Source organism: Bubalus kerabau, chromosome 13, assembly GCF_029407905.1.
Source record: "Bubalus kerabau isolate K-KA32 ecotype Philippines breed swamp buffalo chromosome 13, PCC_UOA_SB_1v2, whole genome shotgun sequence".
Classification (NCBI taxonomy): Eukaryota; Metazoa; Chordata; class Mammalia; order Artiodactyla; family Bovidae; genus Bubalus; species Bubalus kerabau.
In genome coordinates this window covers 31,797,371-31,809,790 of record NC_073636.1, presented here as the reverse complement: position 1 = coordinate 31,809,790, position 12,420 = coordinate 31,797,371, and the positions used below count along the sequence as shown (strand labels likewise).

General features: G+C 41.8%; 1 protein-coding gene across 1 annotated transcript in view; it reads left to right on the top strand.

The window, feature by feature from the left end:
- Positions 1–12,420, top strand: part of CUBN (cubilin) — a 260,122-nt gene that overhangs the window by 87,313 nt on the left and 160,389 nt on the right. Inside the window, exon 28 of the mRNA XM_055543913.1 lies at positions 7,076–7,226. Coding sequence (XP_055399888.1) covers positions 7,076–7,226 — 151 coding nt within the window. The remainder of the gene's footprint in view (positions 1–7,075; positions 7,227–12,420) is intronic.

The window sequence follows — 12,420 nt, the reverse complement described above, 5'->3', positions numbered from 1 at the left end:
ATTGCAGACAATATGGAAAATATAGAAAAACCTAGATAAAATAAAAATAACACAAATTATATCACTACTGATAATATTTGGTGACATTTACTTACTAAAGTCCCTCCCTATTTTATTTTAATATTCAAGGAGGATCATTTTGTATGTACTATTCTCTTTTTTTGCATTTTTTAAACTTTTTATTTTCTATTGGAATCCAGCTGATTAAAAACATTGTGATAGTTTCAGGTGGACAGCAAAGGGACTAGAGTGCCCTGTGCAATGCAGTAGGTTATCCATTTTAAATACAGCAGTGTGTACATGTTGATCCCAAACTCCTTAATTATCCCTTCCCCCATTCTTCCCCCCTCCATCATAAGTTCTGTAGTATTATTCTTTAATGACTTTTTAAACATGTAACAGTAGCTTACATGTTACATGTAACACACCACATCACACTTATTACACCACATCATTTGCAACATCAAATGTTTCATCATCATAATTCAACAACCCATTCTCCTTGAGAAACACTTAGAATCTTTGCAAATGTCCACTATTATAAACAGTGCTGAGGTAAAATGTCTTTGTAGTTAAACTTTTGCATACTCCATGATTAGACAATGATTAAAAAAACAAGCAAATAAACCAACCCAAATCAGCCTTGGTGGCGTCTAAAATAAGTAATATGTAGCAAGCAGAAATAAATATCCATGCACTATTAAGAGAGGACAGCAACTAGCCACCACATGGAACGTGACTGTATGGTCTGTATTGGAGTCCAACATTTAATTCAGAGCTACACAAAATAATTCCAAATGTGGGCTTTCAATGGATTTCTTGGTCTCATGCAAAGCTCAGGGTTGTGAGTCATTGTTTAATTTTAGACGGGTACCTCATGCTTCCTGCTCCACCCTGCAGCACATGGCAATGGCTTTTCCTGCGCCTGGTGGGAAGGGGGGAGTAGGGGGTGGGCAAGATGTGCCTCTGTACCTACTGCACTGTGCCCACCCTTGTGTCCCATGCTGGAACCTTCACGCCCTCATCCCCCCACCCCCTGGGGTGTCACAGAGCCAGCGGTGCTCTGCTTATGCATGTTTATTTAAACATTTGTCTAATTTATCTTCCACAATCGGGTTGCATTTTTACCACACCTCCCCACTGCAGTCCCTCCCTGCCCAGGCTCTTGTCATCCACACTGGGGGCCTTTTACCCTTCTAGATGAATCTTGCTCGGCAGTTTCTTCTGTTCTTACAAGAACATCTCAAAGCCTTTCAGATTTAAAGTAAACTCTGAAAGTTCCAAGCCAGGAGATTTGCGTGTAAACTTGGGCAACAGTGTTCTCAGTAACTGTTCTAACAAAGCAGCTCCCATAGTTCCTGGTACAATTGATGTTGGGGTGGGGAAAATCTGAAGAGGTGCTCCAAGAATTCGGCAGTTCCTGGTCCTCTCAGGAGCTCCAGTGGCCAAGCAGCCGGAGCTGCAGGCTGGCCAGGCGGAAAGTGGGGTGGAGGCTGCAACAGGAAAAAACACATGTATTTTGCTATCCAGTGGTTGTTCCCTGATCTGTCACCAGGGCAGCCTTGACAGATTGCCCAATGTCCTCTTCACCACCAGACCTGTGATGATCCACCACCTTCCTCCACCCACATACTCCACGCTTTCAGACTCCCCCACTGTATGATCTGTGCTGAGCTCTGCACCCCACATGACAGGGATGGCCTCAGTCTCCACACAAAACCAGGTTGTCATAGCAACACCCTGCCGGCCATGGGCCTGCATCTCCTCCCAAGTGATTCATTGATTTCTTGCTTCCCTATCTGGTCTGCCAGGGATGATTTCTGAGAAATATTTTACATGAGTCAGTTCAAGTTCTTTTTACCCATCATATTATTTTCTGTCAAAGTTACTTCCAGTAGAGTTTCTTTAGAAGCAATGTTGGTTCCCTTTGCCACTGACCAAGAATTAGAATAACATTTGAGTGCATATGCCAGGACTCACACCCAACCTATTATATGTTTTTTTTGGTATGCTAACCACAACAGCCCTATGAGACAAGTACCATTAAGAGGCCAAGTTTGCAAAGAACTCTTAGCTTATGGAGGTTAAGTAATTTCCACAAGTTTATGTTCTAAGTGAATTTTAAGAGCTAGACTGGATTTTGAATCTAGAGGCCAACACTGGCCATATTCAGTTCAGTCTCTCAGTCATGTCCGACTTTGCAACTGTATGGACTGCAACCCGCCAGGCTTCCCTGTGTATCCTGACCGCCTCTTCTTAATACCTTCTGCTTCCGCTGGGTCCATACCATTCTGTCCTTTGCTGTGCACGCTAATGTGTTCCTACAGTCAGTCACTGTCCTGCTCTCAGCTGAAACATAATCTTCTCCTAGTGACCTTGACTCTCAAAAGCCACGCTATGGACTCATTGAGTGTAATTCTCAGAAATGTAACTATCTTCTTTACATTGACCAGAAGTTTTCTTCTCTAAAAATATTAGGAACTCTCAACTATACCTAGAATTCTCCCTCACAGCAGATAAATTATTTTACCTACATGCTAAACTCTAAAGGATAAAGTTCTTTTGGAGTTTTTAAAGATTTGTAATAGGAAATGGACCAAATTTTTTTTTTCCAGAAATGTTTGCATATTTTAATGATATCTTCCCCAAAAAGCTCTTGATTTGATTTCTTTGTATGAGTTATATTTAATTATTCTTAAAATTAATCCTCCACTATAAACATTATTTTCTTCCAGAAAAATTTCAAGTAAATAAGAAAAACAGTACTTAGAAAAGTATGAACTAGCTGCCAGTCTATAATAGAGAGGGCTTCCTTGGTGGCTCAGCCGTAAAGAATCTGCCTGCAATGCAGGAGACCTGAGTTTGATCCCTGGGTTGGAAAGATCCCCTGAACCAGGGAATGGCTACCCACTCCAGTATTCTTGCCTGGAGAATCCCATGGACAGAGGAGCCTGACAGGCTACCGTCCATGGGGTCATAAAGAGTCGAACATGACTGAGAAACTAACACTTCACTTCACTTCTATGATAGAAAGGGTTGAGTTTTAGATGTAATTCACTGTCATTCTAAAATGAGTTTAGAATAGAAGTCTGTCTGTACATCCCAAGCTGAGATAGGAGTTAGTTATAATTTCATTCATTAGGATCACAAATTTTCAAAATCATCAAAGAATTTAGCAACCAAGCAGTGCTTGAAAACTACATTTCTGTCCTGAGCATCTTGCAGTTCATAAGGTTGATTCACACCGAGGGAGCAGTGATTCCTCCAGACTTGAGTTCCAGTGATTCATAAAGTACCTACAGAAACCTTAATCTTACAAATCTCACTCTGTCAGTGGTGAGTCTTTGGTTTTCTGTCTTCCATTTGTATGCATGGGTCCATACTATTTTGGAGTCCACAGATCATTTTATGTTGCAATCATAGTCTGAAATCTCTAATGGTCTCCTCAGCCATGCAAGCACCAAATTATCAAACCCACGCAAAGGAAGTAGATAGAAATTGGTAAATGTGGCTTAGGCAAGAGATTTCCTTCCTCTTTGAGTGTCTTAAGAGTGGTTGAGATATTTCAGGGTGGTGTGGAGGGTGGAAGATCTAAAACACAAAAATCCTAAATGAATCTTCTCCTTAAGAGAACAGCTGATAAGATTCTACACAAGAGGTTTTGTACATACAGTGATCCACATATGAAGATACATTAAATGGCAACTTGAAAACATGAGCAGCATTTTAAGTATTTAAAAAAAAACCCAAAGCTTTAAACAGTAGTACAAATTTGATCTTCATATTCAAAGTAAGAATGTCAATCTTTCACTTCTTAATTTCTACGATTTTTCTTTCTGTGGACTCAAGTCCAACCTCAAATGCTGTTCAGAAGGAGTAAATCTTGAAGCTTTCTAAAAGCAGGGGATCTGGTGCCCTTCTCGGGACCAAGCCGCGTGCTGGCCAATAGTCCCAATGAGTCACAGCTGGAATGTCCTGTGGTTAAGATTCTGCTCTGAAAACAAAATCAGGAGCAGCAGGCACCAACTGGTTTCCATGGTAACCGGTATTTGTGTACTTTGAGAAATGACTGTTCCTTTTTGTGTGGTAAATATACGCGGGAATGAATTGTTGAGATGACGTTAGCCATCTGTGTGAGGGTAAATAAAAAGTCCCTGATTTAATTAAGTGTAAACCTTAGAAGGACGTAAAATTAGGGGTATGGGATTTTTTTTTTCTAGAGAGATTTTGTTCTACACTAATTAATTTATTTGACATTATATTTAAGCATTTCCATCAATGTCTATTTGATGCTTATTTTGATGTATCAGTCTCTCCCCTCCAAAGGCAAAAAGAAACTAATTGTTATTCATCACTGCTCCTCTCAAACCCCCTCCCTTTGCCCCCACCCCCCATTCCATTCACAATGTGTTATTTAAGAACCACTGGGATTCAGGGGCTCTCCTTCCATGGAGTAATCCCATCCGGAAGGAAGAAAAAAAAATCCCCTTCAAGTCATGTGAAAATGTCACGTTTCTTAACCTTGCCGAGCTGGGAGGCAAAAACTCTACACTGATTCTGACCTTGAAGAATCTCAAATACGGTTCCTAACAATGTCACTACCTAGTGTTTCAGAAGATCCATGAAGTTCAGGGCGACTGTGGTCCTAGAGAAATCTTACCTCGTTTTGTTGGATAAAGATGAAGTAATTAAAGTTTTGGTCAATGCACTAAACCCCAAAGTTCAAAATGAGCCTTTTGGAGTGGAGAACAGTGGAGTGTTTTCTGGCTTATTATGCCTCGGCTTGGAAACAGTATGTTTATTTTTGTATTAATTAGTTTTGAATTGGAATTCGTACACTAGGTTTAATAAAAGAACTCTGTGGCTGAAATAAGCATCCTACGGTGAAGCAGTAGTTTAGGAGTAAACAGATTGCAACCCAGACGCCTCCCCTGCCTCCACCTCCTGCAGTGGATGGTAGGGTCCAGATGGGAGGTGAAGGGCTGTTTTTGTTTTCTCTTCCTTTTATTCCTTCTCTCACTTCTACCCCCTTTTTGTGACTTCTGTCAATCATCTACAACCTTAGAAGCTTGATCATAAATACACATATTCAAAGCAGCAGTATTTAAAAAATTAAAAGGAAGATGAAGGGATAAGACTGTAAAATAAACACCATCTTTATCGTTTGTATAAAATGCTTAGGTTTAGTACCTGAGGGTGAGTGAATGAGTGTGTGCAGTTGTGGGGGAAGTGGTTGCAGTTCTTCACTGAAGCTATATCGGGAATCTACCCTGGACAAAGCCCTATGATGGGCTTTGAGGGGATTTGAAAGGTGGTCTGGGATCTGAGGAAACTTGAATTCAGTGGGGGAGAAAGGCACACATCTCTGTCACCAGAATGTGACCATTTCCACAAAGAAGCACAGATGAAAAACTTAGGGATTTCAAAGGAAAGCTCATTTATGACTGTCTACAGGGATTAGGGAAGGCTCCATGGAGGGGATTTGTAGAATTTGATTATGAAGTTTTCTACGCTTGAGTCAGTATGTTTCAAATGGTATTTTCTATGATAACATTTCAGCTAATAAAAATAATTTTGTCAGTTTGGAATTTGTTGAATCCAGATGATACATTTACATACAAATACATACATATACACTCACATATACATGCACATGTGTGTACTCTCCAAGGGAAGAATAAAGGAAGCCTGTGATCAGACATTTTCCATTTTATTATAACAGGCAGCACATCCCAAGGGTAAGTGGAACAAAGTGTTTAATGTGGGCACTAGGGAATGAAAAGGAAATACAGTGTTCTGAGTCCTAAGGAAGCAAATCTTCCTGGATTATCATTATTTTTTCTGATTGAAGAAAGAGAGATGGCAGAAAGTTGTTTTTTGTTTTTTTTTTTTTAGTTTGGAGATGTATCCAATGAAATTAAGCAGATAAAGTGTACACAACAGGGTACATAAATATCTCAGTGGGAAAATGGGCAAAGACCTCAGCAGAAAAGTTCCAAAAGAAGAAAAAGAAAGGCACAAGAATCATGAAAAAAGTTCCAATCCCAAAGTAACAAATTCAGACGACTACAAACAGAAAACAAATTTACACCATTAGCCCCAGTTTTAATAATAATTTTAGTCAAAATTGCCAAAGTTGCATTGCAAGAAATATTTCCATAAACTTCTGGTGGGGGAATAAATTTGTGTAAAATTTCTGGTAAGAAATTTAATAATACATATCTAGAGCCATGGAAGATTCTATTCTTTTGATTCACTCCCTTTAGAGGAATGTTTCCTAAAAGACACTTAAACTATCAAACAAAGATTTATATTTATTTGCCCTCAAATTGGAAATATCTTAAGTGAACAGTTGGAGAAGAAAATGGCAACCCACTCCAGTATCCTTCCTGGGGAAATCCCATGGGCAGAGGAGCCTGGTAGGATGAAGTCCATGGGGTTGCAAAGAGTTGGACATGACTGAGCAAGTAGCACTAACTAACTAAGTGAACATAGCAGAATTGTAAATACAGCATATTAGCAGTATGTTATGCCACTCTTAAAAATGCTTACATAGCCTACTTAGTGACAACCTTAGTGAAAAACGGGCAACACAAATGTGTAGCCCAAATTGCTACACACATATTCACACATTTCCTTGCACATAGATGTACATGTGTATATACAAACAAATGAAAAAAATGTTGGTAAGAGAAGCTTCTGGTATTAACAAAATATTAACAATGGTTCGCTTTCAGTGGCATTAATTTTTGTATTTTCCTTTCAGAGCTTTCTAAACTGCCTGATTGTTTATAGTTAGTATTTATTTTTAAAAGTTACAGTTGTAATACTGTTATTCATCTAGCATCTCTTACATGTGATTCATATGTGAACGCATCTCATCCAGGCCAGCATTTCCGTCTTCTGTGCCTGGATTATACCTTGGAGGGAACTCTCTCTGTATATAATTATCTATTTTTAATTCCTGGACTCAGCCCCCCTCAGTAGATTTACCCTTAACTTTTGAACCAAGAAACAGCTTTAGCTGCATGTGTGGACCTTGCTCTTCATGCTGGTGTTTTCTCTCTGATTTCAGCTCTATGATGGCCCACAGCGGATGGGGCGCTTCTGTGGAACAGACATTCCACCTTCGGGGAGCACCACAGGCTCCAAGTTTCATGTGCTGTTTTATACGGATGGAATCAGTCACCATGAGAAAGGATTTCAGATGCAGTGGTTCATCCAAGGTAAGCTCCCCCCGACCCCCTGCTGATCTCAGTCTTATTTTTGGTAGTTGCTCTTTGACCAAGAATCATTCCCTTTTCAATTCCACGTTTGAAAACAATTCCATCCACCGAAAGAGGAACACTAATGGTGCCAGGCTTTAGAAAGTTTACTCAGACATTGATGGCTCTCAGAGAATGGAATCCTCTTGCAGTTAAGACAGGAAGTGAAGTCCAAGTGGACAGGATTTGGGTATCTGCTTTAGGAGGTGCAGCAGTAAGTCACTTACGAGAAGGAAGGAGCATCAGGAAGTTCCAAGGGCTGAAGACTTGAAGCTGGTTGTGGCAAGCAGACCACAAGGTGCGATGGAGTCTCTCAGGAGAGTGCAACAGAATGAGATTTAAGACTCACCTTGACATTGATCAGAGAAGGAATGACAGGGAAAGAAAGGAAGGAGTGAGTCAGAGAGAGTAGGCGGGTGAGGGGGAGGATTGGGCTGTGAGGGGACCAAGCAGAAAGCCTGAGCCACTGATGCACTAAGCCAAGGGCAGGCCATGCACTCAAGGGGGGCACCTGAGAGCCTCCTGCAAACTGGCGGCTCTGCAAGCTGGCAGCTCTGCAAGCTGGCAGGCATCATCACTCCTGTGAAGAAGCAAATTTGTTTGAGACACAAGTTCTGAAACTCGTAGACTAACCTCATGTGACCCAGTGAAAAGGGAGAGGGCCCCAGGGCAGTGCTTCTCAGAATGTGGTCCCTCAAGGCAGTGTCTTGTAAAATCTGTGAGAAATGCAGACTCTTGGGCCCCATCCCGGAGATGCCAAATAACAGACTATGAGGGAAACCCAATAGTCTGTGTCTTAACTAGTGTCCCTGGTGAGTACATTGGAGAATCTCTGTCCTAGAGAGACCCAGACCTGAAAATGTAGTCCTTGTGAATATTTCATGAGCAGTTCTCAGCCAAGGGCATAGGGCTTCCTTGTATGATTCAATCAATCTGAGAGAGAAGTGGAGTGGCCGGGTTACACCGGGGATCACACACAGACATCCTAAGCTGTGGTCCCACTATCATAAACAGGGCGAGCCCAGAGTGAGAGCACCCAGAGGTGTATTGAGGGTTTTTAACATCATGGAGCATTAATTACGTGCTCCACAACACTCAGTTCAGTTCAGTTCAGTCGCTCATTCATGTCTGACTCTGCAACCCCGTGGACTGCAGCATGCCAAGCTTCTCTGTCCATCACCAACTCCCAGAGCTTGCTCAAACTCATGTCCATTAAGTCGGTGATACCACCCAACCATCTCATCCTCTGTCATCCCCTTCTCCTTCTGCCTTCAATCTTTCCAAGCAGCAGGGTCTTTTATAGTGTGTCGGTTCTTAGTATCATGTGGTCAAAGTATTGGAGTTTAAGTTTCAGCATCAGTCCTTCCAATGAATATTCAGGACTGATTTCCTTTAGGATTGACTGGTTGGATCTCCTTGCAGTCCAAGGGACTCTCGAGTCTTCTCCAAAACCACAGTTCAAAAGCATCAATTCTTCGGCGCTCAGCTTTCTTTAGAGTGCAACTCTCACATCCATACATGACTACTGCAAAAACCAGAGCTTTGACTAGATGAACCTTTGTTGGCAAAGTAATGTCTCTGCTTTTTAATATGATGTCTAGGTTGGTCATAGCTTTTCTTCCAAGGAGCAAGCATCATTTAATTTCATGGCTGCAGTCACCATCTACAGTGATTTTGGAGCCTAAGAAAGTCTGTCACTGTTTCCATTGTTCCCCCATCTATTTGCCATGAGGTGATGGGACCGGATGCCATGATCTTAGCTTTTTGAATGTTGAGTTTTAAGCCAATATTTTCACTCTCCTCTTCATTTTCATCAAGAGGCTCTTTAGTTCTTCGCCTTCTGCCATAAGGATGGTGTCATCTATGTATTTGAGGTTACTGATATTTCTCCTGGCTATCCTGATTCCAGCTCGTGCTTTATCCAGCCCAGCATTTTGCATGATGTACTCTGAATATAAGTTCAAGAAAGAAAGAAAGAAACTGAAGTCACTCAGTCATGTCCAACCCTTTGGGACCCCATGGACTGTCGCCTACCAGGTTCCTCTGTCCATGGGATTTTCCAGGCAAGAGTACTGGAGTGGGTTGCCATTTCCTTCTCCAGGGGATCTTCCTGACCCAGGGATTGAACCTAGGTCTCCTGCATTGCAGGCAGATGCTTTATAGTCTGAGCCACCAGTAGGGAGTAAGTTAAATAAGCAAGGTGACAATATAAGCTTTGACATACTCCTTTCCCAATTTGGAACCAGTCTGTTCTTCCACGTCTGGTTCTAACTGTTGCTTCTTGACCGGCGTACAGATTTCTCAGGAGGCAGTTAAGGTGGTCTGGTATCCCATCTCTTTAAGAATTTTCCACAGTTTGTTGTGATCCACACAGGCAAAGGCTTTGGCATAGTCCATAAAGCAAAAGTAAATGTTTTTCTGGAACTCTCTTGCTTTTTCGATCACCCAACAGATGTTGGCAATTTGATCTGTGGTTCCTATGCCTTTTCTAAATCCAACTTGAGCATCTGGAAGTTCATAGTTCACATACTGTTGAAGCCTTGCTTGGAGAATTTTGAGTATTACTTTGCTAGTGTGTGAGATGAGTGCAATTGTGTGGTAGTTTGAGCATTCTTTGACATTGCCTTTCTTTGGGATTGGAATGAAAACTGACCTTTTCCTGTCCTGTGGCCACTGCTGAGTTTTCCAAATTTGCTGGCATATCAAGTGCAGCACTTTAATGGCATCATCTTTTAGGATTTGAAATAGATCAACTGGAATTCCATCACCTCCACTAGCTTTGTTTGTAGTGGTGCTTTGGAAGGCCCACTTGACTTTGCATTCCAGGATGTCCGGTTCTAGGTGAGTGGTCACACCATTGTGGTTATCTGGGTCATGAAGATCTTTTTTATATAGTTTTTATAGTTCTTCTATGTATTCTTGCCACCTCTTCTTAATATCTACTGCTTCTATTAGGTCCAAACCATTTCACACACAACTGAAGATCCCTATTAAATACTCAAGAGTGTAAGGTATTCTGTTATTGTGAACTGGAGATTGAGACAAATATGGGAGTTTTGGGGCTCCCTAGTGGCTCAGGTGATAAAGAATCTGCCTGCAATGCAGGAGTCCCAGGTTTGACCCCTGGGTCAGGAAGATGCCCTGCAGAAGGGAATGCCAACGCACTCCACTATTCTTGCCTGGAGAATTCCATAGAGAGAGGAGCCTGGTGGGTTACAGTCCATGGGATTGCAAAGAGTCAGACATGACTGAGTAACTAAAACACAAATACACATGGGTCAGTATTTAAACATATCTGATGGTAAGCCACAGTATAATTGAAATATAGATTATGAATTCCCAAGCACATGAACTGTGATAATTAAGCTCGTGAAAGTTCTGCATTGTCCTCTTCATCAAGATTTAACTTTGGAATGTCAATTTTTTTGATCTATTAAATGAAGGGCCTGAATTGATTCATCTTTGTAATACAGCCCATCTTTAGTATTCTGTGATTCAGAAATAGAGTGACTCAAATGCCTTACTCAAAGGGAGCTAGAGACAGTATGGAAAGACCCAGAAGAAATAGGAAAATCTTGGAACATGACCCAGATTTTCAAGGGCAAGGGGCATTTTCCAGAACAGTGTTTCTCAAACTTCCTTGTGGATATGCATCATTGGAGATCTTGCTAAGAAGCAGATTCTGATGCATGCATTGAGGTAAGGCCCATGAATCTGCAGTTCTGAGAAGTTCCTAGGTGATGCTGATGGGATATCTCTGTAGACCACACTTGGACAGTTTTCTCTTCTTTAATCTCTGAAGCAGTCTCTGAGGCAATGAGGTTCTTCCTCACTGGGGCCCCAACTCTTATCCTTCCAACACTGAGACAGAAAGTGGAAAGTAAGAAATGCCAATCACAAGGCTTAGGGACTAGGGACATGGTCCTCAGCCTGAGATACACGGCATTGGAATTACCTGGAAGTTTTCCTGAGTACCAGTGCATGGGTTCCAACATGCAGAGATGGGATTCCATTGATCTGCAGTGGGACCTTGACTATCCTTAATTATAAAAAGCTCCCTAAGGAATTCTGCCATGCAGCTAGGATGGACAATTTTAGGTGCAATAATTTATTTTGCTGGCAGTATCCTTCTCTTCAGTAAACTGATTCCTCTTCCCTCCTGGCTGTTATAGCCATACCAGCCCAGGGCCACACTGAGTGTGACTTCATGGTCATTATTGGCTACACTGCATAACTACATCACTAAGACCACACCAAGGAAGATGATTTAATGGATAACTTTGGGTACACTGGATGACTGTGTCATGGGTTCCTCCAGTCAACATACTAGGCGTGGCTGAATCCTCTCCTGAAAGCTTTGGGTTTTGGTTGGGAAAAGCTTTTTCTTCCAGGTCCATTTGGAACCTGTCTTCATTTGGGAGAGTCAAAGACACCCTCTGTCTGTTCTCTTTTCCTGTTTATTATTTCAAAACTTACTCCCAATGGCTGAAAACTTGCTAGGCTTGGAACCAGAGTTCAGCAATATTTCGTAAAGCAATATTTTGCCAGATGGGGCCAGAACTGAACAATTTTTTTTTTTTTTAACTCTGTGTTGCCCACTAGATATAAATTATGCTTGGGAAGAACTTTCTAGAAGGGGAACTATTAGTGATCTAGATCTGTGCAAAATTAACTGTTGTATTCAGTAGCTATGCAGCCCTGAGTTTATACTCTGCATCTGAACTAGGTCCTTAATTCAAGACAGCCCAAGAAGAGGGGACAACAGGAACCGCAAGGGTCAGGAAGCAGGTCTCTGATGGAGGAGGTTCCCTCACTTCTCACCCACTGTTGGTAAATTGAAGACATAGGTCTGATTTTTAGTCATCCGTGTGTTCCTTCCACAGATATTAAGGAGCTGTTTGGAGCCAGGTGCTGTGCTAGGGCTGGGGACCCTGATTGACTCCTGCCCACAGGCCTGGGTCCTGCTCTCAGAAGTAGCCATCTAGCAAATAAACACACAAATCTATATAACATCAGCTGTGTGATGATGCCCTGGGAGCACACAAAAGGGGATTTGACGTGCACAGGAGGCTAGTGTATGAGGGCGGGAAGTTTGAACTGAAACCTAAGACTAAGCAGGAGTTAAGCAGGCAAAGAGGAGAAGGGGAAGGGTTCC